At 51.9% G+C, this 24,386-nt stretch overlaps 1 protein-coding gene across 6 annotated transcripts in view; it reads right to left on the bottom strand.

The window, feature by feature from the left end:
- LOC144153683 (trithorax group protein osa-like) overlaps window positions 1-24,386 on the bottom strand; it is a 177,937-nt gene that overhangs the window by 41,077 nt on the left and 112,474 nt on the right. For 4 of the 6 annotated variants that reach the window (XM_077685349.1, XM_077685348.1, XM_077685351.1 and 1 more), the window contains exon 4: window positions 751-961. In XM_077685349.1, the coding sequence (XP_077541475.1) occupies window positions 751-961 (211 nt within the window). Of the gene's footprint in view, window positions 1-750; window positions 962-12,934; window positions 13,291-13,905; window positions 14,307-24,386 lie in introns of those variants that run through there. The other 2 variants (XM_077685353.1, XM_077685352.1) reach the window with 2 other exon arrangements.

Here is a 24,386-nt window from a genome sequence, read left to right as displayed (position 1 = left end):
GCACAAAAAAGAAAAAAATTCGGAATTTCAACTCAAACTGCCAGCCAATGGGCAACGCATTTAAAATGCAATCTCAACTGCAGGGGTGGAAGTGGGCTTGAGAACTTTGGAGCAGCTCAGGGAGCAGGAATAAAGCTACTTTTCTGCTTTTCGCATCGCATTGGTGCGTCCACCCCCGCACCTCCCATCGGCGATTTTGGCATTACACGAAAATACCGACACAATCAAACACAACGTTAGAAAAACTATGGTTGATTCCTCTTTCATATGAATCAGTAAAACACGAAAGTGAAATGTGCAGCTCAGCATGATTTGCGGGTCGGCGGCTATCTTGTGGGTGTGCTTGGCCAGCGACGTCCTGCAGGCGGGTCGCTTCCGCCAAGGTATACTGGCGTAATTCCAGTGATGGATATGACATCAGTGAAGTCAAGGTGTATCCCGGCATAAAACGCTTTCGTGTTAAAATATAAAGCCCGAAAACGAACAACCATAATTATAACGTACTCTTTAGTACTAAAGCTTGCTTCCCCACAAGAAGACCCCGTGTGCAGGGGTGCACCCTTTACAGGTCGCTTGCTTCGTTGTACTGACGTCATTTCCGTGACGGATGTGACGTCAGCGAAATCTCCGTGTATCCGGGAGTAAAACACTTTTGTGTTAAAAGGGCACTGAGATGGCAGAGGCCAAGAGCTAATGAGGCACGCGTCGTCAGCACACTCTCACGGCGGATGCAACGTGCTCAAAGCTCACCGATGGCGGGCGACATGGAGCGTGCCGAGGATCCCGGGGGTCCTCCACCCGAGGAGGGTGGCGGGCCACCCCCGGGTGCCGAGGGCGAGGGTGCCGGCCGCAGTGGTGACTGCTGCGGGGCCGGCGGTGTGCCCGAGGCGCCCCGCACGGCCCCGGCGGGGCTGCGGGCACCGCCGCTGCCGCCAGAGTCGTCGTCCGCACCACTCAGCTCCTGCGACAAGCACAACACGACCACGGTCAGCCCACAGGAGGAGAGAGAGCACACAGCAACATCACACTTCCCAACGAACACGAATCGAAAGAAGGGAGGGTGCTCGTCACGAGACTTGAGGTGCTTAATCATGGCGTGCCAAGGCAGTGTTTCTAGAGGACAACTGCGTCGAGCCTGTGCTACTTTCCCAACAACATCGACAACACCCCACTTATGGCAGGACGGAATATACATCCAGGTGGGATATCCAAGCGGTCAAGTGATTAGGGAGAAGGAACATTCAATCAGATGAAAAACTCAATTGAACCTGAATATCCAACAAGATGAAACATCTAAACGAGACTGAATCTTTAATGCGACGAAAGATCAATTCAAGTCTAAACGTACAATAAGATGAGATCCTGTTCAGCTTTATGGTAAAAGATGGAAGGTCCAATGGGAAGGAAGGTCCACAATACGGAAGTACTGCTGTTATATTTGAGACACTTTTTGCCGTTTTTTTATTATATTAAGCCCATAGCAATGGGTTCAACTGAGCTCTGTCAAACTTAATGGCACAAAATGAAATAATCTCTGCAATAATTTAGTCGACGGCATGCAGGCTCAGTTTTTATCAATGTAACCGCGCTGCAAAAGAACATTTTGTACAAGGAGGTCCTGGTAAAATCAGCAATACAGTTTTGCAATAAAACAAGCAGGTTTAGTTTTGTGCATTGAAATTCGACAGTCTAATCTGTTGCTTTCAACACACTGTGCTGTCACATCATTAATTTGTGTGGAGAAGCGTCATCAAAATGATCACGCTTTTTGTAATAACCTATAGGCTAGAAAAAATGTAAAACTGCAAAGCAATGCATGGACTATCGTATCGAATGGGTCGAGGCACACTAAAGTTTGCTTCTAATGATGTTGGTTTCGAACTAATGCGCAGACAAGACCAGCTCAATTGCTAATATTTGAGGACAGCATTCCTGATCACTTTAAACTCTTATGATGGATATCAAGGGTGCGAAGTGGTTGTACAAGCCGCAAGTCTGCCATTGCAGGAAAAAATGCGAAGAAAATGTAAAGCACCCGTGACCACGCGACTTGCGGTGAACGCCGAGTGCCTGGTTCGCACAGTGGCTTTAGCAAAAAACACCCCCCGCTGTCGTCAAGTGCTAACGCGCATGCAATGCTTGGCATGAAGAGCACAACAATATCAATGCATGTGAAGGTGACTACGACTAGCCCAAAGCAAAGAACGACGGAACATGTAAATAACTAATTTCAAACTTGTACAAATGCGTGGTGATGTGTTTTTCAGTGCTCACGTATAAATAAATCCTGCAGCCTCGCTGTGTAGTTCAGGCCTTGCGCGACGTAGAGCAAGCTTCACCAGTTGAGCTGGTGGAAGTCTACAATACTGAGGATGACTGAATCAACCACTCGCTGCGAAGATGATGATCTCTTCGATGCATATGGCAATTACTAGCACCGCAACTATGCAAATAAATAATAATAATACTGAAACTTAATTATGTGTCCGGGAATGCTCTCCTACAACAAGCTTTGCCATTAAAGTCTTGCACGTGAGTGCAAGCTTCCCCGATTTCTTTTTTTAATCGGCATTTCAGAAGGGATAAATAATTGCACGTGAAAATGCAGATGTTCTGGCTACTCTTTTCCCTGATAACACACTGATGACGATTGAGCAAGGCTTCTGATGCTCAGATAAAGAGGCTAAATATCTAGTGATACGAAAAATTTGGGACAGAAAATCCAGTCGAGCAAAAATACCCTCTGCGATGGAAGATCCAACTGAGCACAAATATCCCTCGCGAGATGGATCCATTGAGCCTGAATAATTTAATCGTAAATTCGTAATGCATTTTCGTATGCCTTTGCATTCACTAGCAATTTTGCAGTAAGTGACAAAAGAATCAAATAACCATATTATGTAAATCAGCGCACCGTAGGTTGATTTCCCCGCAGTCTAGCATTGCCACAACATCGAACAGCCCACTGTTGAGGACACGTTTTCGTTCCCGTCTGCGTGCTTTCAATCGCCGGAACTCGATCAGCGTCTCAAGAAAGACGGCTGTTTGTCCCTGGCCGCAAGGCCGCAGCAAAGCACGCGCGCTAGGGTGGATCTTGCGGCTGCCGACAAGCGCGGCCTCCTCTGTCTCGATCACAACTTGCGGCTGACAACCCCTCACGCTACCGGGCGCCGACGATGACAAGCCGCTAAGCGCAGGACTAAGCCCCGGGCTCGGAGAAAATCTGCTTCCACCCCGCCGAGGCACGTTTCCGCAAGGGGAAAGATCGTCCCGAGTCCAATCGTTGCAAGAAGGGATCGTGGGCCAGCAAGGCTTATATTCATAAGGGGGGGGGGTCGTATCTTTTTGTTCTGTTGCAAATGTTGTCGAAAGACGATAATCTGCGGCCATCCCTGCCATGCAAGTCTCTCCTCTTTCCGGCCCTCTCCCTCGTCCAGTGAAAGAGCATTGAAGTTTTCCCAACTGAATTCAATTTTCCTGCAATTGATTTTGACTGATCGGTCCTCTGGAGCAGAGTAATGACGCATGTGATGTGATGTCATGGCGGGGTGATGACGTGCTTCGATGGTGCGTCCGCACTGTTCGCGCGCCGTCTGCCGGGACCTTTTTGTTATCATTGTTCACAGAACTCCACGAGACGTCTTTTTGCTGTGCTCCCTTCTATCTCGCCTTTCATCGACATTGAGTTTATATATATATATATATATATATATATATATATATATATATATATATATATATATATATATATATATATATATATATATATATATATATATATATATATATATATATTGCAAAAACTAATACCACGTCTACTTTTTAGTTAAAGGAACGCTGCGCTGCTACTGTCAGTTTTCTGCTGAATATCGATATGAGCGACACTTGCCACCAGTTAATAGTTTTGGATTGTTTTGCCCATATATACTTGTTGATCGCTCTTTCAACATTCGGCGAGCCGGCTGAATCGAACGGCACAGACAGACAGGGACCGGAATTCTCGCGTTCAGGTAACCTACTAAAATAAACTAAACTAGAAGTATTTAAACTATTTACCCTGAACAAGAGCAGTTCCCGTGTAAGTCTTCAAAATATGGCGTCAGCTTGTCAACGTTCTTCGCAAACCTCTTCGACCTACAGAACAGTACTGCGAGGCAGCGGCCGAACCAAGAATTTCCACCATTATCAATCCCCGCACAACCCGACCAGGTTCCGTTTTCAAGTAGGCAAGGGCACCTCCCTCTCCGCAGTTTCCCTTTATCGCCGCGTTTGCTCCGCCGGAGGCCAGAATCAAGCAACAAAGAAAGGAGAAAAGCGCCGAAGAGCCAAGCCATTTCACGCCTGGGCGCGCATTTCCCATCGCTCAAACACCTGTCCGGGCGGCCAGCGAACCGTCCCGATCAAAACACAGACGGCGGTGCGTAGAGACTGCGCCGAAGGAGAAATAACAACCAAAGGTAAAAGAGAGAAGAAAAAAAAGAACGCGCGCATAAACACGGCGGCGGGGAAAGCCCCATAAGGCCGCATTCACAATCAGGAAACGACTTCCCAATTACGTCATCGGCTGCTGTCGTGCTGAATTCTTCAAACGCGCGCGAGAGCTCGCTCGCACGCACGCACGCCCTCTGCTTTCGGAATTCACCCGACCACGCGGCAACCTTCTCTTCGTTGCTCACGCGGCCGCCGCGTACAATAAGACGCAGACAGCTGCCGCTGCTGCGCGAGTATCTGGGGGGCGACTCGGGAACCGACGCCGCACAAAGGAAGAAATAAGATCGCACCCGCCGAGGGGGGAAAAAAGAAAAAAAAACGCAACGAAGTGGTCCCCCCTTTTCACGACATCCACCACGTAAGTGCAGATAGGAGGCGACCGGGGCACCATAAAAGACGCATACAAAAAAAGACGGAAGAATCAAAACGGGGTCTTGCGAAGCTTCCGATCTGTCTGTGGTCAGTGTCGGAGTTCTGCTCTCTGCACGCTTTCTGAACGGATTCACGATGGGATGCGTAACCGAGCAATTCGGTACAGAATGAATCAAATGCCGTCGACTGTTTTTATTATTATTATTATTATTATTATTATTATTATTATTCGATTTTGAGCGTGATTTAACAGCGCTCGGCTTGTTCGTGCACGGAAATTCGCACCTGAAAAATGAATGTGTCGGAAACCGTCAACCGTGCAACGGCGATGACTGAATAGACAGCATGACTACGTGAATTTGTATGTACGCGCGCACACAAGTCATTCAAAGTAATGAAGACAAAGCGGCTTAAAGAGATAATCTTATTGCGATACCAGTTCTGCTAGGCAACATTTTCAATGCGAGTTAGAGAGAACGGCCAAAAAATTAGCAGTGGCTTAGCTCGGCTATTCCCGGATATACGTAGCGTGAGCCAAGGTTCAGCTGGTTATTCTTGGGTTTCCTGGTTGTCTAGGATTAGCTTATTATCATGCTTACTGCTGATAAAACGATTCCCAATCCAATCCAGTCGAGTCGAGTCCAGTCTAGTCACTGCTCCTCGAGCATGCGCAGCACGGCTCTCCAGGAGCGACGCGAAACGGCTATCAAGCGGTTCCGGCGCAGCGTCAGACTTGGCTGCTGCGCAACGGCGGCGCGGAGCTAGGCACGCGCCGGCGCGAGTGCGTCTGCCGCGGCTATGACGTCACTCCTCTGGAATGCGCAGACCGGCGAATGTGCATACCCAATTCTCTACACACCCGTGCTCCAATTGGACTGGATTGGATTTCAATTCAACACAATCCAATTTAATCCAATCCAATCCAAACCAATCCAATGCTCCTCGCGCTTGCGCAAAAGGGCCCTTCACGGCACAGGCGAAACCGCTCAACCTCGGCCAGTGTAGCTTACGCTACATAACGTAGACAAGTACCGCACGTCTTTCCGCGCAACGTTCACCGGTAAAAATAGCACGACAAATAACAAAAGTAGGGCTCCGCAAGGTAGGCTCGCTAAGTGGCCGCTTTTACGTAGCGCTATGTTCGGGAATTGTCAAACAAAAGATTTATAAGCAATGTGAAGCGAGCCTAGTCACGCTGTGACACCAAAGGTCAACACGGTGGGTTCGATTTCAGTGCGAAACACGATTTCCCAGCCACATCATCGTATGACCTGGAGCGGCACCGGATATACGACCACTCTTATTAGGCACCAACAAAGGGCTTTTTAGAGCGAAGCTGTACTAGGGTTCCGCGTATTTTTCCCGAGCGCGACCAAACCTTGCAGGCAAAGCCAACTTTATCGCGAATACTCCGCAGCAAACTGCTTAACTCTCGTTTCCACAAAACTCTCTCCGATAAATTGTTTGACAATTGGCGTCCCGAGTTCAATTCACTTGTCACAATTAGTTGTAAACAATAGAGAATTCCCGTCTGCTGGCCATAAAGGCGCTCGCTACGGGAGAGAAATGGACAGCTAGGATATTCCAAGATGCATCAAGTGACCACACAGGCATAGTCACTACCGTTAGAAAACACTGTCATCAGCCTGGTTGTGTTCACTGCTGGACGAAGGCCTCTCCCAAAGATCTTCAACCACGTCTATTGAATTGAGGGCCAAATAGCGTGGTTGTAAATTCATTTAGGAGGTTTGTGGCAAGGGAACTCAACCTGGGCTACCAAATCCTTGCTGGCGAGGAAATGCTGTGTGTGTTCCAGGGAGACTCACCTGGTGTGGCTGCCCGTCTCTAGTAAATCATTTAGTAAGTAATTACTACTAAATAATGAAATACAGAGTGCGTGTACAGCCGGTAAAAGGCTTGTCTATAACACAGCGTTCGTACTCTCAGCCCTATCCTGCCCCGCCGGAGCGGGATTTGAATAAAACTACTGCGGAATTCTGAAGTCTTAGCCCTTCGCTTTTGCCTCCGACATGTTTGGAACGAGTATGTTTCGGCAGTTTTCGGATGTAGCTGGTTGAAGTTGAAATCGCTGTTATAGACAAGCGTTTTACCGGCTGTACATTTTCTAACCACGCGTGTGATGCGTATTAATTTTACAGCTTCGCCGGTCACCCATATCACCCATGAAAAATTTTTAATGAATGTCATTTTTTTTTAAACCTGTCGCTCACACCGAAGCCGTACGCTCACCAGTAATCTGTTTGCTTGCTGCTACTTGGGCTATCGTTTTCTCTCTTTCCACACAAACGCACACACCGCCCGGAAACGATCACGCTCCAAGGCGTTCTCTCCGCACTGTTTCGTCCCCCTTCATGCCACGTGGGAAAAGACAAACGCCCCGTCACGCTTTTGTTCCCAGCCGGTCGTCACACGTTCACGCAAACCGACACTGCGCACGCCGGCCGGCACGCGGCCTTCACGAGCCGCGCAGACGGCCTTGCGCGCGTATCAGTCAGCGAATGAAAACCGAGCCGCCCAGCCGCCAGAGACCGTAAGGCACACGAGAAGGGGGAAAGAAGAATGCCAGCACAGCGGCACGATATGGGGAGAGGCGATGGCGAGAAGATGCCGCGGTGTCGGACTGCCTGCGACGACGCGTCCGTCTTTGTTTCTCTGGGTGCAAAGTGATCCCCCCGACATCTCGCTCTCCGCACGAGCGGGAGCTCCATTAGCGCGCGCCGGCATGTCAACAATACAGGCCGCTGGCGCAATCAATGAGCGCCTCCGAAAACTATTCCAAGAGAAAACCGCTCATCCGTTCGCGCTCAAACTTTACACGAAGGTCGAGCTTCGTTCGTTGTCTTATTTGTTTAACACTAGAAACACCACCGGCAATTGCGTACTCGTTTGAATGAAAACGACCTTCCACCTATCTTGGCGAGCCAGATCCGGCGGGAATTTCGGACAAGACTGCCACTTTAAAACTGCGGCGCCACCCGGGGTATCCGGAAAAAAAAAAAAAAAAAGCGATGTCCGAGGAGGTGCTCCCATAATAATATTATTACGTAATATTAATAATATTCTTACGTAACAGCTTTAAATATGAAATGATTTCGCCAAAGAGTGCCAAATTTGTCAACGCCGTTAGGATAAGCCGTGCTACACATAGACTATAGTATACAAATATACGCGCACCGCTAACCATGTGCATAGCGTCCCTGGCGGCCCGCGTACGAGGGCAACCGGGCTGGAAAGACGCGCGTACGTGGCAACCCTCCTGCCGCCGAAGGAAGAAGTCCTGCTGCCGGCACGCGGCCGCAAACGTGCTCGGCGGGGAAGCCGACTCAGCGCTCTTGCGAAAGCCGCCATCACCTGCCACCGCCGGTGGTAGAGAGGCGTTCTATCGCGGCCGAACACGTCTGTACCGGGGCTGCTGCTGCGGTGGCAGCCTCTGCTCCCGGAAGGAGGAGGCGACTGCCGCCCCACCTGGAGGCCGACTCGCAGGTGAGAAAACATGCCGATTTGACGATGCTTGCAAGCTGGACACAGCCTCAACGGAAAAGAACAGCCGGGCACAGCACTCCTCCTGCTGTTTTTTTTTTTTTTTTTCGCGTATTATTGGACGTGTGTAATTTTGAGGTAAATAGAAGCTAGGCGAGATTGCGACGCGAGAAATAAGCGGCGAGACCCCCCCCCCCCCAAAAAAAAAAAAAATCCAAGAAAAAAAATCAACCGGCAACGCCACATCACGAAGCACAGTGACATAAATGGTGCATTCAAACCGAAAGAAACGCCAGTTCGGAGTGGCAGTCAGACGGCGAAGCGACCGCGGAGCGAGGCGAAGCAGACCATTTCCCCATACGCTATGACAATTGTCACGATAATCTAGCTACGCGCACTACCGACAGAATAGTTAAGACGAGCGCGTTCGACAATGCGGGAGTTTTACTTGGTGAGGGTTAGGTGAAACCACGTGACACTCATGTCGGGCTTATTTCACAAGCCGAGCGCGTCTGGGCCAAAGCTACGCAACCAGACGGTTGAATTCACCTGCCCAGCGGGGGGACGCGTTGTACTTCCCGGACCCCCAACGCCTATTGTTGCTTTGCCTCAGCCGGCCTGTCCCCGTAGAATGTCACGGAAGCTAGACGCGCTCATTCTGTGCTTTGTTGAGCTGCATCGCGCTGCACCTCAGCTCGTGAAATGAACTGCAGACTGTTGACGACGGGAAGGCCAACGACTGGGACAAGAGTCAAACACGCGCCGGGAACGGTGGTGGTGTCTCGAAAGGGGTAGCACGTGTCCGCACCACAGCCAAGCGTCACACCCCACGTGCTGCTGCTTCAAAGGCGGCGTCCGAACGGCCTCGCCACGCGGCAGGCCACGAGGAAAAGCGGCTCGCCGGGGGGAGAGCACTGATCCCGGCCAGCGATGGCCGAGACGAGAAGTTTCGACCGCTTCAAGGCCGGCACCCTTGGTTTACCCTTGCGCAAAGGGCGCCGTTTTCATTACGGCACAGGCTGTCTTTTAGGTTAAGTAATGAAAACTAGCGTCGACCTTTCAGCTGGAAGGTCTTTTAGTGCGTGGAACGCGATAACCAGGAATAATTTCATCGAAAGGGAGCGAAACACTGAAATGGCGCCTGATAGTAGACGCTCGGGCCAAGGGGACGAAAAAGCTCTGATTAAGAACGGCAATCAGGTAAGGGGGGGATGACGATGTAACTGCACAGAGAACACGAATATCTGCTATATATAGTTCCGCCTTCGCGCACGGCAAGCAGAGCAGCGAGCAAGTAAGTCGGCGTTCATAGCAGCAGCACGCATACCCTCCTCTCCGCGGTCGATTTTGGCATTCGTAAATTAAAAAAAAAAAATTCAAACTAACCAGCGACTACGAGAGCCACACGAACACAGCCTTGTCCGTAGGAGATGACAAAGCTTGCTACGGTAGACTCATTCGGAAGGCATTAGAGGCAGGCAGTCAGCATTTTCGTGGATATCAAATGTCCACACGGGAGGGAGAGAGAGGGGGGGGGGGGGGGGGGGGGGCGTTGCAGCAGCTGCCGCGAGAAATTCTCGACGCCGAGACGGAAGAACGCGGGGAGCACGGGGCCGATGCGCGAAGGTGCCCGACGAAGAGGACAACGTCGTCTCGTCCCCGGAGCAATTAAACAGGCGGTTTGCGCGCGCCCAATTAGCGGAAGCAAGAAGCCCCGGTCGTCGGAGCTAGCAATTAGGGAAAGCGACCCGATGCCTGGCGTCCCGATTAATTAGCACCGCCTTCCGCGCGAACGCTGCTTTATGTAGCCGCCCTGGAAGACCTCCGGGCATATCACTATGTCACCCCGCTGACGCTGCGTAGCGCGGGCTGACCGACTTTTTTTTTTTTTTTTGCATTCGCCCACTACTTTCCCACCAGCATAAAAAAAAAGAGGTTAATGGGGAAGGGGAAGCGCAACGTTTACGGGCGTAATCTCATGCTGAAGCCCGGAATTGCATTATGCCCTCCAGCGACACGGACTAGGAAAACTTGTTCCACCTGTTGCACCTAACGGATTTTGTCACCCGATTTACACGACAGGAGACCATCCTCTCCGAGTGCGTTGTCTAGAGCGGTGTTCGTGTCCGGGCACATCCACAGCTGACGTCCACAGCCACAGCTCAGAGACCGGAGTGGAACGCCTGAAACAGCGTTATGTGCCGTCTGGTGCAAGCACCCAAGACCAAGTGACTGACGGTGCGAGAGCCACCCCAGCCCGAAGCCCCCAGAGAGAAATTCCCCCAATTCGGGGAAGAAAAAAAAAAGGTTAGGGGGAAAAGAGCGAACACGGGGGAATGAGGGCGCGCTAGTCCCGTCACCGGGGAGATTTTTGGGCTTCAACACGGTATGGCGATCACAAGGAGAGTTTCACGTCAAGAAAGGGGGGCTGGAAATACGCGCAGCTAACTGGTTCAGGAGGCTCGGACCATGCCACTGCACCCAATGTGCGCGAACCATCAGTCTTGCGGAGGGGGCTGCGTATGTGCTGGCAGGCTCGAGGGGTTTGCGTCAGTCGCTTGAGGTGCCCCAGAGTTAACGACTGTGCGTGCCCTAAAATCTTAAAGCACGGCGTACGCAATATATCTGAGCATGCGCAGTAACACCACTCATGGGCGTGGGAAGGATTTTGTCTTTTTGGGGGAGGGGATGGGGCGTGCGTAAAAATATAGCAAGCCAATTTCCGCGGCATCCAAGGGATAAAATAATGAAAGCTCGTTTCTGTTCTAAAGAGGCAACAATTAAGTGACGCTCATAAGTCACAACGAGAGACCACTGCGTAACATAACGGCATTATTTTATAAACAGAACGGATGAAGGCACCGGTTTCTGAAACAATTGTCTGGCACCGATCATATACCCGTGTAAAATTAAATGACGTGAGGCAGAAATCCGAGAAATTGTACATCCATGTAAAATTATACGACGTCAAGCAAAATTGCGAGAAATTGGTATTTGCTTTGTGCAAGGCCATTCTTACAACGACTCATCCTTAAATACAAGCGACAGGCGCGCGAATCGCAAAGTGAATATAATATATCTGTGAACACTATTTGCCTCTCCTATTCAACTTTTTTCGCGGTGTAGCTGAGGCATGATGAGTGCAGACAGACGGTTCTCGGACACCCTCGAACGAAGCAACGTTTTCACCCGCCGAATTTGCTCAACGAACGCTCGATCGGGACAACATGTCGCGGGGATTATGACAGGCGTTTGCAGATCGCTACTGCAACGGGGATGTACCCCTCGGCCAATGCTAGGAAGTCCACCGGGTAATTATTAAGGTCCTTCCTCTTCTACGATCGACGCATTTGTTCTGTAAAACAGTATTTGTTCAACACAGTTAACCAAATATATAAAAATCAGGCAGGTCTACTCGGAACCTTACGAGGTGAGATTGTGGGCGGGTCATGGATGAAGTCTTACGCTACAGCTGAATGCCGGGCATAACGTACTAATGCTACAGCACCTAAACAATACGAAAATTGCGCTTCGCATTCGTAGTTTTTATTTCTTCGTCAGTCCGTAAGCGGTTTGTACGGGTTTCGTGTCGGCGTGGCCGAAAACCCGAAAGCGTGCTTCGCTGTACTACACACGTTACACCGGGAAGCTAGTATGCCACTGTACTCGCATCTTCACTATGATCATCACCGACGTTCGAAACAGCGATCACCCCAAGAAAAACTCCTCCCGAGAATGGCACTGGAGGCGCAGTGCCATACGCTCCTTGCGTGTAACAGACATTCAACTCATCCAAACTATGAGGTCAGTTGATAACCAAGTCAGTGTCGTGGTCGTATATACACTGTTCGGCGTCACAGTGAAGAAAACGATTTTTTTTTTTCCTGTTGTTCATGGACGCGTTCAAAGACCCCAACCATACAAATCACGAGACCGAAACCGAGGCCACGGTGACGCCGCCTGGCAACGAGGCAACCACCTTCGTTGGTTCGGCACACTTCGAAAAGAATTTTTTTAGCAACACTCAGTGGGGCCGGCGCAAATGTTTTCTAGGTTTCCAAAACTTTCTTTTAACAAATTAATTTTTAATCGATGCCTGTACACTTAAACAACCTGACCCACATTTCACGATGACTTAAACTCACTTTACCCTTCCCACACGGACCGCGGTGCGAAAGGTAACTCCAGCCGAGAGCGACTCAAAATATCCCAGTTAAAACTACAGCAACAAAAGTGTCCTCGGTAGCAAAACGGTCGTTGCCGGGCGACTTATCAAAACGAAATCTAACATCTCTGCAATACTGTACACTATATTTGTTAACAGGCATCAAGTTCATGCCCCTCACCGATTCGCCAAGCTCGTAAGAGTTTTTGAAAATATTTACTACCCACATAGATGACCCAAAAGACCTCGAAAACGCCCTCGTAAAAAAGGTCAGCGTGTCGACCGCAGGTTCAGACAACGCAGACGTGGAACATTTTCAAGCGACCAGGCAAACAAAGAATCGAGAGGAAAATACAAACTACGCAGCAGGAATCGCAGAACACGAAAATGAGCCCCACAACTCACCAGTAGTGTCCTGCGAATGAGTCCATCTCCGAAGGGGCGACTTCGGAGCGGTGACGACGGCGGAGCTCCGAACGCGGAAAACGGAAAGACCCGGCGGAACTCGAGGCAGGACATCAAACGGAAGCGGCACAAGGCCCACGCACACACACACACACGAAAGCGCTAAATAAAAAAAAAATACGGCACTAGAAAATTTGACGAACGTAGAAAAAAAAAGAGTTAGGGAGGAAATCCACTCGTGCGGGCTCCGGTTACGATCGCAAGGGCCGCCCTTCGAGCCGCGCCGAGAAGACGACGGCTAGAGGAGCAACGCGGCCGAACGACGGAAGGACGCCGCCATCATGCATCCTGCGACGGCAGCCGGCGAGCGGGGGCGCCGCCATCGCCTCGCCCTTTCCCAAATCGCTTCTCTCTCCTCTTCCTCCACGCCCAGATGGCGGTCGGGAAGCGCCGATTCAGCGCGCTGCAACGCCCGCTTCGTACGTGCGTTAGGGCGCCCGGCGAAACAAATGGACCACCGCCAGGCTCGGGAGACGAAGGAAAAAAAAAAATGTTGAAGCAAAATAAACAGCGCGCGGACTAAACGGGGAAAAAAAGAAAGTGCGTGAATTAAAGGCACGAGGGTCTGCGCTGGTTCATTCGTTTATCTGGCGCGCGCCGTGCGTCACACATTCGGAGCAAAGGCGCGCACAGACGTACGGTCTGACGCCAGCGACGCCGACCGCCTCGGCACGCAGGAGGCGGCAAAAGAAGGGCTCCCCCCTCCCCCCGCTCAATAATGCTGGAGCCGGGAATATCAAACTCCCCGGCGGACGACCACGCGGTCGCTGCGCGTACACGGGCCCATCGACGACGAGCGCAAAGGCCACGGGTGAAAAGGAGACCACACAAGGGCGGGATAAAAGGAAAAGAGACAAAAGAAGAAGGGGGAGCAAAGAAAAGGCTCGCGCAGGCGGCGGCGGCGCACGTACGTTGGCGATGCGACGGCGCCACACGGAGCTGCCGCCGAAGTCCAGTTCGACCCGACGTCGCGCCGTCTCATACATGACGCGTCGGCCCGGGTCGTTTCACGGCGGTCGCCTTCCCCGGCAGCAGGCACGTTCGGCGGCCATGTTGGGAGCCCCTCGGTGGTCGCCGGCTGCTGCAAGCAGCGTCGTCGTCGCGCCGGCGGCGAGGCCGGCCAGGCTAGACTCCCTCTTCGCGCTGCTTGTCGTCGCTAGCGCTCGCTCGCCCGGCCCCGCTCGCCGCTCGGGCGAAATGTGTGCGCGTTGCCGGGGCCGCGCGCGGCGCCGCGCCAGGCTCTGCCGCAGCGACGCGCTTCTCTCCCGCCGCCGCCGCTCGCTCGTTCGTTCTTCGCGCCATTCTCCGCCCAAGGAAAAAGGCAGCATCCGCGCTGTACGCTCGGTTCGACGGACAGCGACAGAACGGGCCGCGAATTTTTGAAATGGGTAAACAACATTTTACGCGAACAATTCCGCCAAGTTTTACAGCGACGGGAGGAAAAGAGACGTCACGGAGCCACAATGCAAACCACGAAGATCTCAGGCACGACCGTAGGCAGCATTGGAGAGTATGCGTGCCAGTAGGAGGGCGTCCGTTCACCTCGCAGGCTGGGGACACCCGTCAAACGTCGCCGTCTAACAGCCACGAAGGAAAGAGAGCCCGGCGCAATAAAGAGACAATGAAAACGAAACTTGATCGTCTGCCAGCGCGTCGAGCACCGAGGCAAACACGCACAAAAAAAGACTCAATGAATGGGCGGGGGAGGGTCAGGGACACTCCATTCGTCGAGCGGCGAGTACTACGGCAGAAGACGGGAAATAAAGACAAACACAGCCATAACGAAAGCATTAACGGCGTGGAGACGGAACGAATGGAAGGAGGTTCGTCGCCCCAATTGCAAAAAAAAAAAAAAACCAAGCGCCGTTTACCAACCGCAACGAGCGGTGAAAAAAGCGAAACGTCAACAAGAGGAAATATAAGCAGCGAAAAAAGAAGCGGGCGGAGGTGAGAACGAAACACATGAAAAATGATCTCGCGCCAGCCGGAAAAAGAAAGGCCGAAAAGTGAGGGGGCCGACCGCGACGGTGTTTGAAAGGGAGGGGAGCCAGCGAAAGCAAATGCATAAGACGGAACAACAAGGCCACCGCGATTAAATGAGAGAAGGGCGAGGCGCAATCAACCAAAGAACGAAAAGGGAATATATAAAGAGCCTCGCGAATAAGAAGCCAATAAAACACGCCGCCCGCGAAAGCACTGCTCGTTCTTAAGTAAACCGGCACAAAAGAAGAAGAGCGCGAAGGAAGATTTCGCAAAAGCGAAGAGAGTACATAATAAAAGTGAAGCGAAACCAACCGTTAAAGTAGGACGCCACCGTGAAAGAAAGACACCGAGAAAGATCAACCTACAAAAAAAGGGCCGACGACGGCGGAAGTGTATCGACGGCGGCAGTGAAACGCAAAACAGACGCAACTCAAATAATGGGCCAGGAGGCAAAACAAGCAGGGAGGAGATGAGAAGGGGGAGAAAAAAAAGATACAGAAAAGACAGGGCGAGTACGAAACATCGAACGACGCAGACGGCGCGCCGAATGCGTGCGTATTTATTTCTCTTCCCTCCGTCGCCGAACGGGCGCAAGCTGCCAAAAAAGAAGCGCGCAGAAATGAAATGCATATAGAGCAGCGGTGGTAGTACTAGTAGTAGTAGTAGCGGCGATGGCGCAAACGTCATTCATTCATTCCTTCCTTCCTGGCAAGGCTTCACGACGGCGCGCGGAAGAGGGCAGCCGAGGTTGGCTCGTTTGGAAGGAGGCTCCCGCAAACGAACGAACGCACGCACACGCGCGCGGGCGCGTTCAACACCGCGGGCGATCGTTATCGCCGCCGTTGTAAGGCTATTTCGTTTTGTCCAGAATGCAGGCTTTTCTTCCCCGCGCCCTTGCGGCCTCCGTTTTCCTCGCTGAAGGCTTTGCACCGCCTCTCGGAAGAGGGTGATGCCGTTAGACGTGATGAACCCACTGGGCCGGCAGCGAAGGACAAACGAATAAGAACGCGCTCACCACTTTCACGCTCGCCAAGTAATCCCCCTTCTACACAAAAGGGTGCGACTCAGCAGTCGCAACACACAGCCTGGACTCGGAAATAAAGGCGCCACAGGAGGTGCGGTTAGAAAGTAATACACACATTACGCGGGGCTGCTTGCTGACAAAACAAGCGACCTGTGCACAACTCACAGCTGGCACGACTGTCAGCAGAAAACGTGGTCAGTACGATGGGAGCACGTGGACGACACGGTCACCAAGAAACGGTGGGCGCCGCATCGGCAGCGACTGGAGAATGACGTCGTGCAATAACAGGGGACGCGTTGAGCTGCGCGCTTCGTCCGCAACCGAAGGCAGTCCATGTGTACAGGCAACGTCACAAGCGCCTCGTGACTAAGCATACTGCGTCTCAAGTAACACAGCCGCCGATACTACAACCGATTCTGCAACGAAGACCGCTAGCATATTTTCCCTCAGACTTCATCGTAACAAACGGCTCCCTTCCGTGTTCTCTAGATGTCCCCTTTACAGAATGGTGCCTGTACTTACGACTATCGTTTTGCCAGGTTCCCCGCGATTAGACTCACGCGAAGTTTAAAAAAAAAAAGACAAAACGGAAGAAGTCCGTACGCTGACACTGATACAAGACTGATAAGCACACCACGCGTGAACCTCCGAAGCAAGCCAGATCCCGGAGTCCATTCAGTTCACCCTGCCCCTCCTGAACCAGTGCACAGCAGTGCAAAGCCGGTCCCGCCATCTTGCATAATAGGCGAAACCAGACCTGCACTTTTTTTCGTCTGCTTCTGCCCCTCCCCGACAGAGTGTGCAGGCAGAGCCACGAACTCGTTTTGAACCCGTCGGCACCACCGGTGAATCGAACGGCGCGGTTCAGGTGCCGCGAGCTGCCCCACTGAAACGAACGGCGAAAAGCTGCACCGTGGCCTGAACGAGTTCACGTAGTACACGTGAATCGAACGTACCAGCGGTTCCCTTCACCACGGCCCCTCGATCGAGCGCCTTCACAAACTGTGTGCAACAGGAGGGTGGATACTCCACAGCTCAACAAAGCTGCGCGACGAATTCACCGTGACACTCTACATGGGACAACTGAAGAAGAGCGAAGAAAGGCAATGGGGCCGCGGCGGGGCATAGCCGTCCCCAGCGCTGAAGAGCTGGACCCGCGTCTGCAAGTCGCGCAGCTTCAAACCTGCTGCACGCATCTTGCGAAGTCTTCCAAGCATGATGCGCTCCAGGAGCTCCGAAAAACAAAGAACCCCTCCACAAGATGAACGACAACCGGAGAAACGAGCGTAAGCCGAAGCCGAGCCGCTCTTTTAGGCTGAACTGTGCGCGCGGCAGTGCGTGTTGCAGGAGTATGCGCGTCGGTATTCCTGCGGGATGTCGCCAAACAAAATTAACGCTATAAACTTTCCCGCGAACTATTCGTTGCCTCCCTACCTCATAAAAGTGTCATTATAAAATAAAAATTTGACCGCCATTCCACTCGTGAAGGTGCGTGACCAGGGAAGCCGTATAAAATACACATCACTTAACACATGGTTAGAGATGCACACGCGTTTACTTTCACCGCCGTTTGGCAATGCTAATGAGTGTGGCTGTGTGATTACTTAACAATACTTGGCTGGGCTTCTTGCCAATGGCTGTTACCGGACTTCGGCCTGTGGCATTTGCTAGCACTGTCACCGTTCTGCTGGGCGCCGTCTATTTGGGACTTCACTGCGATGGTAACACGGGGTCCGCTTCTCCGTAACAGGTTCGTTATAGTACAGTGGCGCTAAACTGGGAAAGCAATTTCGCGCCGCGCATGGCACGCTCACACAATTACACATCCTGCAGATAGAACAAATAATCGATATCCTCGTAAAACGGTTTAAGTGACACCTTTTATGATGCGACGATGAGCCCTTTCCGCGATGAACTTACACTCTGGCTCTGTTTTCGACAGATTTCGGATGGCTCGCTCCTTGATGACACCTCTGCGCCTCACGATTCGCCCAGTATTACGGTCACTCGTGCACACACAACATATAGCAAAGGGGCAAAATTGGCTCGCCTTGTCTCCCACAATTCGTCGTCCAAACGGGACTCGGGAGAGGTCCGCCGTCGAGATCGAAGCCATGGTGGCTGAAATTAACCCGCTCACATCGTTCTCTCCCCGCGTCCATACCTTCGGTAGTACAGTTAATCGTACGAGTCCAAAGTGTTGAGCAGTCGCCACCAACCTGCCAGTGCATGTAAGTGCACGCCATTCCCAAGGTTGTACACACAGTTCTTGCAAAACGGCCACGTTGCAGGCCAATAGGCACCGAGCTGCGGCACGTCACACGTTACGTTTTATTACTGCTAGTCCTCTTGCGATTCCCTTCGGCGAAGTTGATCTCGTTCTAAGCGTCTGCAAGCACCTTATTCAAATGGAACTTGGGAACGTCTTACCTCGTTCTTTTTTATTGTATTTCTTAAAGGTTCTTGAAATTATTGTCACGGGCGCGTTGCGATCCACACCAAACAACAGCAAATCTTTACAGGATGCACCCGAATACAACACATTGTAAATTCTCGCGGCTGTTAACCACCTTTTGTAGTCGCCGCAAAGTCTATTAAACGCGCACACTTGCACGTAGAAGCCGAACCCTACTCCCTAATCCTATTTTTGACGTGCGCGTAAGACCAACGACACGGTTAACATTACGGCAAAATGCTGAGCCAATGTGTGGCATACAGGGCGCGCTCGCAAACCCGGGGTTTCACGTCAGCCGTACAACCCCTTAATTGACTTGGAACAGGCTCCCGCAAAAAAGTAAGAGCGACTGACAATAGTCCGATTACCTCAGGTCATCCACTTCCCTCGCGAACCGCAAGAGAATTGATTCTCTCGTACTGTAACTGCATCCTTGCTTGTCCGTCAAGAAACTTCACTTATTATTATTATTATTACACGGAATGGTATACCATTATTACACGGAATGGTATACCATGCTACATGAATGCAAAACGATGCGCGCTTTACGGGTGTTTTTCTTGCGTGTCGTTTTCCCAACGCCCCTTCCGTGAAAGCCTCGAAAAGGGATCGGCAGTATTTAGAAATAAAAAGAAATACTCTCAGGGCACCTACGCCTGCTTACGCGCTTCGAAGGTTTGGCGCATCATTGTGACGGGTACTTGCTATAAACTCGTCCACCTATTGATACAGTAGCCACGCCAATTTACCGTCCATTATTCTTCTTGACCTACCTTAGTCCATATTAAGCCATCTTAATCCCACATTACCAATCATCTCTGTCAACAATTATGTCGACTTATCCAACTCATCTTAATCCGCAATGTCAATTACTAATCAATCATTTTTCCATCTTAATTCTTCCGAATCTGACCTTACAAATTACTGGTGACTTCCTTTACACACACGGCGTGCTTCGCTTCGCTTCTGGCCTTCCTCGAGTGTTTGTGCAATTCGTGTCGACGCTGGAGCCATTCAAGCTCACCTTGCAATGAGAGATACAAACTAAGGCGGCCTTAACAAACTAAGGCGACAACTTAGCCGCCCCTTTATCTCTGCATCCTCTTGAATATTGAAACACAATACGTGAAAAGCCCTCGGGCCATTAATTAACTGTGAACAGATAAACAATCGCAAACGAATTGCATCACGCGCGAAAGTAACAGGATGTCACAAAAAGAAAAGCGGCGAATACGAAGAACAAAAGAAACAAAAACACCGAAACAGTTAGACGACCTGGAAAACCCCTTTAACCGGCACAGGTCGCGACCATCGCACAAACCGAGACGAAACAACAAAAAAAAAAAAGACCAACTCGACGGGGGGGGGAAACGGATAAACAATGAATGGGCGAGACAAAAAAAGCAAAAAGAAAAGAAAGGCCGCGTGCGCGAACAGAGAGGGCAAAAACACGCACACGAACGGGGATGCCCTTTCAATCACGCCCCATCGTTCATGTATCACCGCAAGGGAGGGGAAAGAAACCGCTCGGTGAATGGACGCGTAGGTCGACGGGGAAAAAGAAACGAGAGAAGAAAAAACTCCCGCGCGCCCACGTGGAAAGCAATGCCGTAGAAGAGAAGAAGCCAACGTAAATACAACCGCCGACAACGACGACGACTCAAGGGGGCACACGGCGGCTCCCTCCGAGTCTGTGCGAGCAGGCGAAACACAAACCAACACACAAGAGCAGAGCAGACGGACGCGCGCATAGATAAACTAGCGAGCGCTTTCGAAAAAAGAAAACGAGACAACAACTGAAGGACCGAGCGACCATAAACACCGTTGGAGAAAAATGCTCACCGCTGTGAAGAAATGAACGCCGCGAAAAGAGGGGAAAAAAAAAAAAAAGAGGAACGAACAGGAAACGGACGTGGAGAAGACGGCGGCGAGGAGGTGGCCCGCCGACTTTGAAAGGCGTTACGGCATGGGGTGACGAGACGACGGCCCGGGCAGCGCAGCGGTAGTAAGTCCCCTCACGCAATTTGGGACGAATTCGTCGCGACACGCAGGCGTGACACATGCGTGTGCGAGTTAGCGCCGCTGGCTGCAAAACCAGGCGGGGAGTTTTAAGTGTTACCGGGCGATTGGGAACAAGTACTCGAGATGACATTTTCAAACGTTTTGCTACATCCTACGACAGGCCAAAGAACTGCGAGAGAACACAAAAACATTCCAGAAAACCAATTAACCACGAAGACCTTATAAGAACTACCCTTCCTGGTTCAAAACCCAAAAACGCCAGACAACCGCAATGGCACCTCGAAAAAAAAAAAAAAACGCACGGCTTTTGGTTTCCACTTAACTTCCTGGTGCACCACGGCTAGAGGCCCGGTCACACTTGCGGCGAAAGCGACGAGAATTCCGTCGTTTTGTCGCGCGACGATCGTTTTTGTCGAATGGTCGGGACCAATTTTCGTCGCGCGACAGAATTTCCGTCGCAAGTGTGAACGGGCCTTTAGGGTACTCATGTGAGCTTGACAAGAGCTTTTCTCCAGCAGAAATCCGAGTTCTTCTGGGCAACGGGTGTGCGGCCACTTCACGTCAAGATTGCCCGTTCGTACGATGACTGTGCGCGAGCAAGCAGCTTGCCCTCGCAGTGTCCCCAATCTGGCGCCCAACGTGAAGGCGATCGTGCGGAAAAGTAGCGACCCGACTCCGACCAAAATCCCGCACGCTGGACAACCACCAGCGAGCACGTCAAGACGGCCTGAAAGCGGGGGGTGCGCAGCATAATTGCAACGCCTCATCGAACCCCCAATGCGAGGCGGAACGTCGCGGGTCACCCCCCGACCGACTGCTCGTAACTGGGCGACACGAATAGCAGACGGGGCAGCGCATCAGCCATGGCCTGAAACCCGTGCCTGACGCCGTATCGGATCCGTCCCGAAGGGAACAAGAGACGGGATCGGTAGGAAGCGATAACGACGGGCGAGAGGGGGTGCCGTGCGACGCCAACGCGCGCAGGCTTGGGTCCACGGCATGCATCACAATCCGCCCGATAAAGGCTTCCCGATGGTCGCCGATTACACACAGCACGGGATACAGACGCCGTATGCACAGCTCGACAGGAAAAGCTCGCTACGGACAAGTCGCGCACTGTGCGAGGAGGGCGAGGGGGGCTACAACCTTGAAAGAGAGTAAACGCCTGTCATATGACCAGGGACACAAAATTACAAACCTTGTCAACGCTCTACTGTGTTTCTAAAGCAGTAACCACATGGAGTGATTTTTGCGAGCGACGCGACGAGGATCCGCAATCGCTCATCCCAACCGCTCGCTGAGGCAACCGCATGAGAGCGATCGCGCGAGCGAGAGCGAAGCGCGATCCCAGTAATTGCTGCACAGAACGCAATACGATTATCGAAGTACACACGGCCACGAGACTTTTTTAATGTGTGTATTTGTCAGAAAAACGGGAAATAAACATATTTCAGTAAACATGGAAAGCGCTTTTCTAGGCTGCACTGTGCCGCCGCTCACATCTTCCCTTCGTTCTCTCCCCGAGCCGGAAGTCGCACCCCTTGCAGCTTTCCCATTGGCTAGTCGCTGAGGCCACTTCCGGGAGGTGAGCGACTTTTTCTGGCGACCCAGAACCGAGCGATTCGATGAGCGATTTGGTCCGCGGCGAAAACTAGTTCGTCGCTAGTCGCGTCGCTACCCAAGTCGCTTGCTCCATGTGGTTAGTGCTTGTTCCATTCATACCTACGCGCGCCCAAGTAGATGTACAAGAAATAGCTGCAGAGAAGATTGTCCCTAGATAGCGAAATCGAAACCTATTTTGCACCAGCCATTGCCGCGTTCATACTGGCCCGCAAATAAAGTTAAAAAATGATTCCCTCAGCGCACGGGCTAAAAAAAAAAAGAAAAGACCGGTAGCCACAACCCAACGAAGGCAGGCTTACGAATCAAGAGAGGCACGGGAGAGCAGGGGGGCGGGGCGAATACAAAAATTATGTGGATTACTCTGTAACAGGAATCGGTAAAACAAGAAAGCGAAATCTGCAGCTGAGCATGATTTTCGGGTCGGCGGCTGTCTTGTGGGTGCGCTTGGCGAGCGACGTCCTGCTAGAGGGTCGCTTCGGCAAAGGTGTACTGGCGTCATTTCCGTAACAGATATGACGTCAGTGCAATCTTGGTGTATTCCGGCATAAAAATATTCCAGTGTATTCCGGCTTTTTAAAATATAAAAACCGAAAACAAACAACGCTATATATAACGTACTCTTTAGAACTAATGTTGCTTCCCCCCAAGAAGACTGTATACAGGGGTGCACACTTTACAGGCCACTTGCTTTGTTGTACTGGCGTCACTTCCGTGACGGATATGACGTCACCGAAATCTTGGTGTATCCGGGGATAAAACACTTTCGTGTTTAAAAAAATACCGGTAGCCACAACACAACCAAGGCAGGGCTTGGGAATCAAGAGAGGCACGGGAGAGCAGGGGGGCGGGGCGAATACAAAAATCAGGGCAGCCAAGAGACGGCCAGTACCTCCCCTCTGCCCTGGCACAGGACCCTCCTCCTCACAGACGAACGCCGATTTCGGCACCGCATCCCCTCCCTTCCTTCCTTCGACGCAACACAATGCCGGACAGCGTCGTTACCATAACCGGCGACAGGCCCGGCGGAGGACAGGAGGAATGCAGCGACATGAAAAAGAGGCGGCGTCATTAACAGCCCATTAGCGCGCGGAGGAGGCTTATTTATTAAAACAACCTCCTTCTCCTACCCCCTTCCGCACCACCACACGTGCCACTGCATCCGGCGACGGCGCCGATTTCCCACGACCCCCATCACTGCACTGCATGCGGAGGAAACGGGCCGAGAAAGAAAGTATCGTTGCTCGTCGTAGCACGCCGGCGACGAGTAATTATGCGGCGAGGCTTTATCGCACCTGCGTGCGTGGCACGGCCGGGCGCGTTTTTCCCGCACCCGGGCTGTGGTGCGTTCGAAACCGCCGCTCGCCACCAGGGCAGGCGCACCGATTCTGGCGCCGCCCCAAAGCCCCGTTTTTGGTGACACCTGCAACGCGTTTACGTTAAAGGACAACTCTTGGCGTCCCTCCCGGTGGCTGGAAAAAAGTGCAGCCGCGGCGAACCGGAGGACCCAGGTGTGAAACGTGGCTTCGAGGCGGTGCGCACAGGCAGCTCAAAGCTAGCAACAGCACTGCTATCCGAAGAAGCACTGTTGTATTATTGTAAGGAGCTGCAGACAACGCGGGGGACGAGACCGAGGAGGCGTCGGCGCCACACGCAGACGAAGATCACACAGGCTTGCCTGCCTCCAGCGGGTCACGTAAAGCGCCTGGGCCCCGTCACTCGACACCTCGTGCGATCGCCGCAGACGCTCTTCGGGGCGGCCACCGGAATTCGGGGAGACCCCTTCGAGGGACGTCTGTTTCCCCGAGGACGCCGGCGCACGAGAGTTATGTCTGGGTTTGTGTGTGTGTGTGTGTGGTGCGCGCCGTAAGTGAACGCTGTGAAATGGAGACGACTCTCCCACGCCGCCCGCTCCGAAAAGAACTCTTGCGTGGCGGTGGATGCCTGCAGCCACCCTCCCCATTCTTTTCTATATGTACACTTCTTTTCCTTCTCTCTCGATTCTGCCAATAAAGTCAGTCTGGAAACGGAACTCAAAGTGGAAGCACCTTCTGTTTTAGGCTCCTGCACGCGTGGCTTCGCCACCCCGCAACGATACGTGCAGAAGAGCGGTAACTTGTTTTCGTATAGATTATGCTGCTAAGCAAGTTATCTACAAGATCGTAAGAGAGAAGAAGAACTACAACAATATTTTCTGGTGCCGAAACCCGGGAGGAGGGACTTCAAAAAAGATGGACGTCAGCCGCCTCAAACGCAAGCGGACCGTGGTGCGATCGTCGACTACAAAG

This window comes from Haemaphysalis longicornis, unplaced genomic scaffold, assembly GCF_048455015.1.
Source record: "Haemaphysalis longicornis isolate Haplotype H1 unplaced genomic scaffold, Haemaphysalis longicornis Haplotype H1 scaffold_9, whole genome shotgun sequence".
Lineage (NCBI taxonomy): Eukaryota > Metazoa > Arthropoda > Arachnida > Ixodida > Ixodidae > Haemaphysalis > Haemaphysalis longicornis.
The sequence above is the reverse complement of the archived record's forward strand: the minus strand, read 5'-3'. Positions and strand labels throughout refer to the sequence as shown.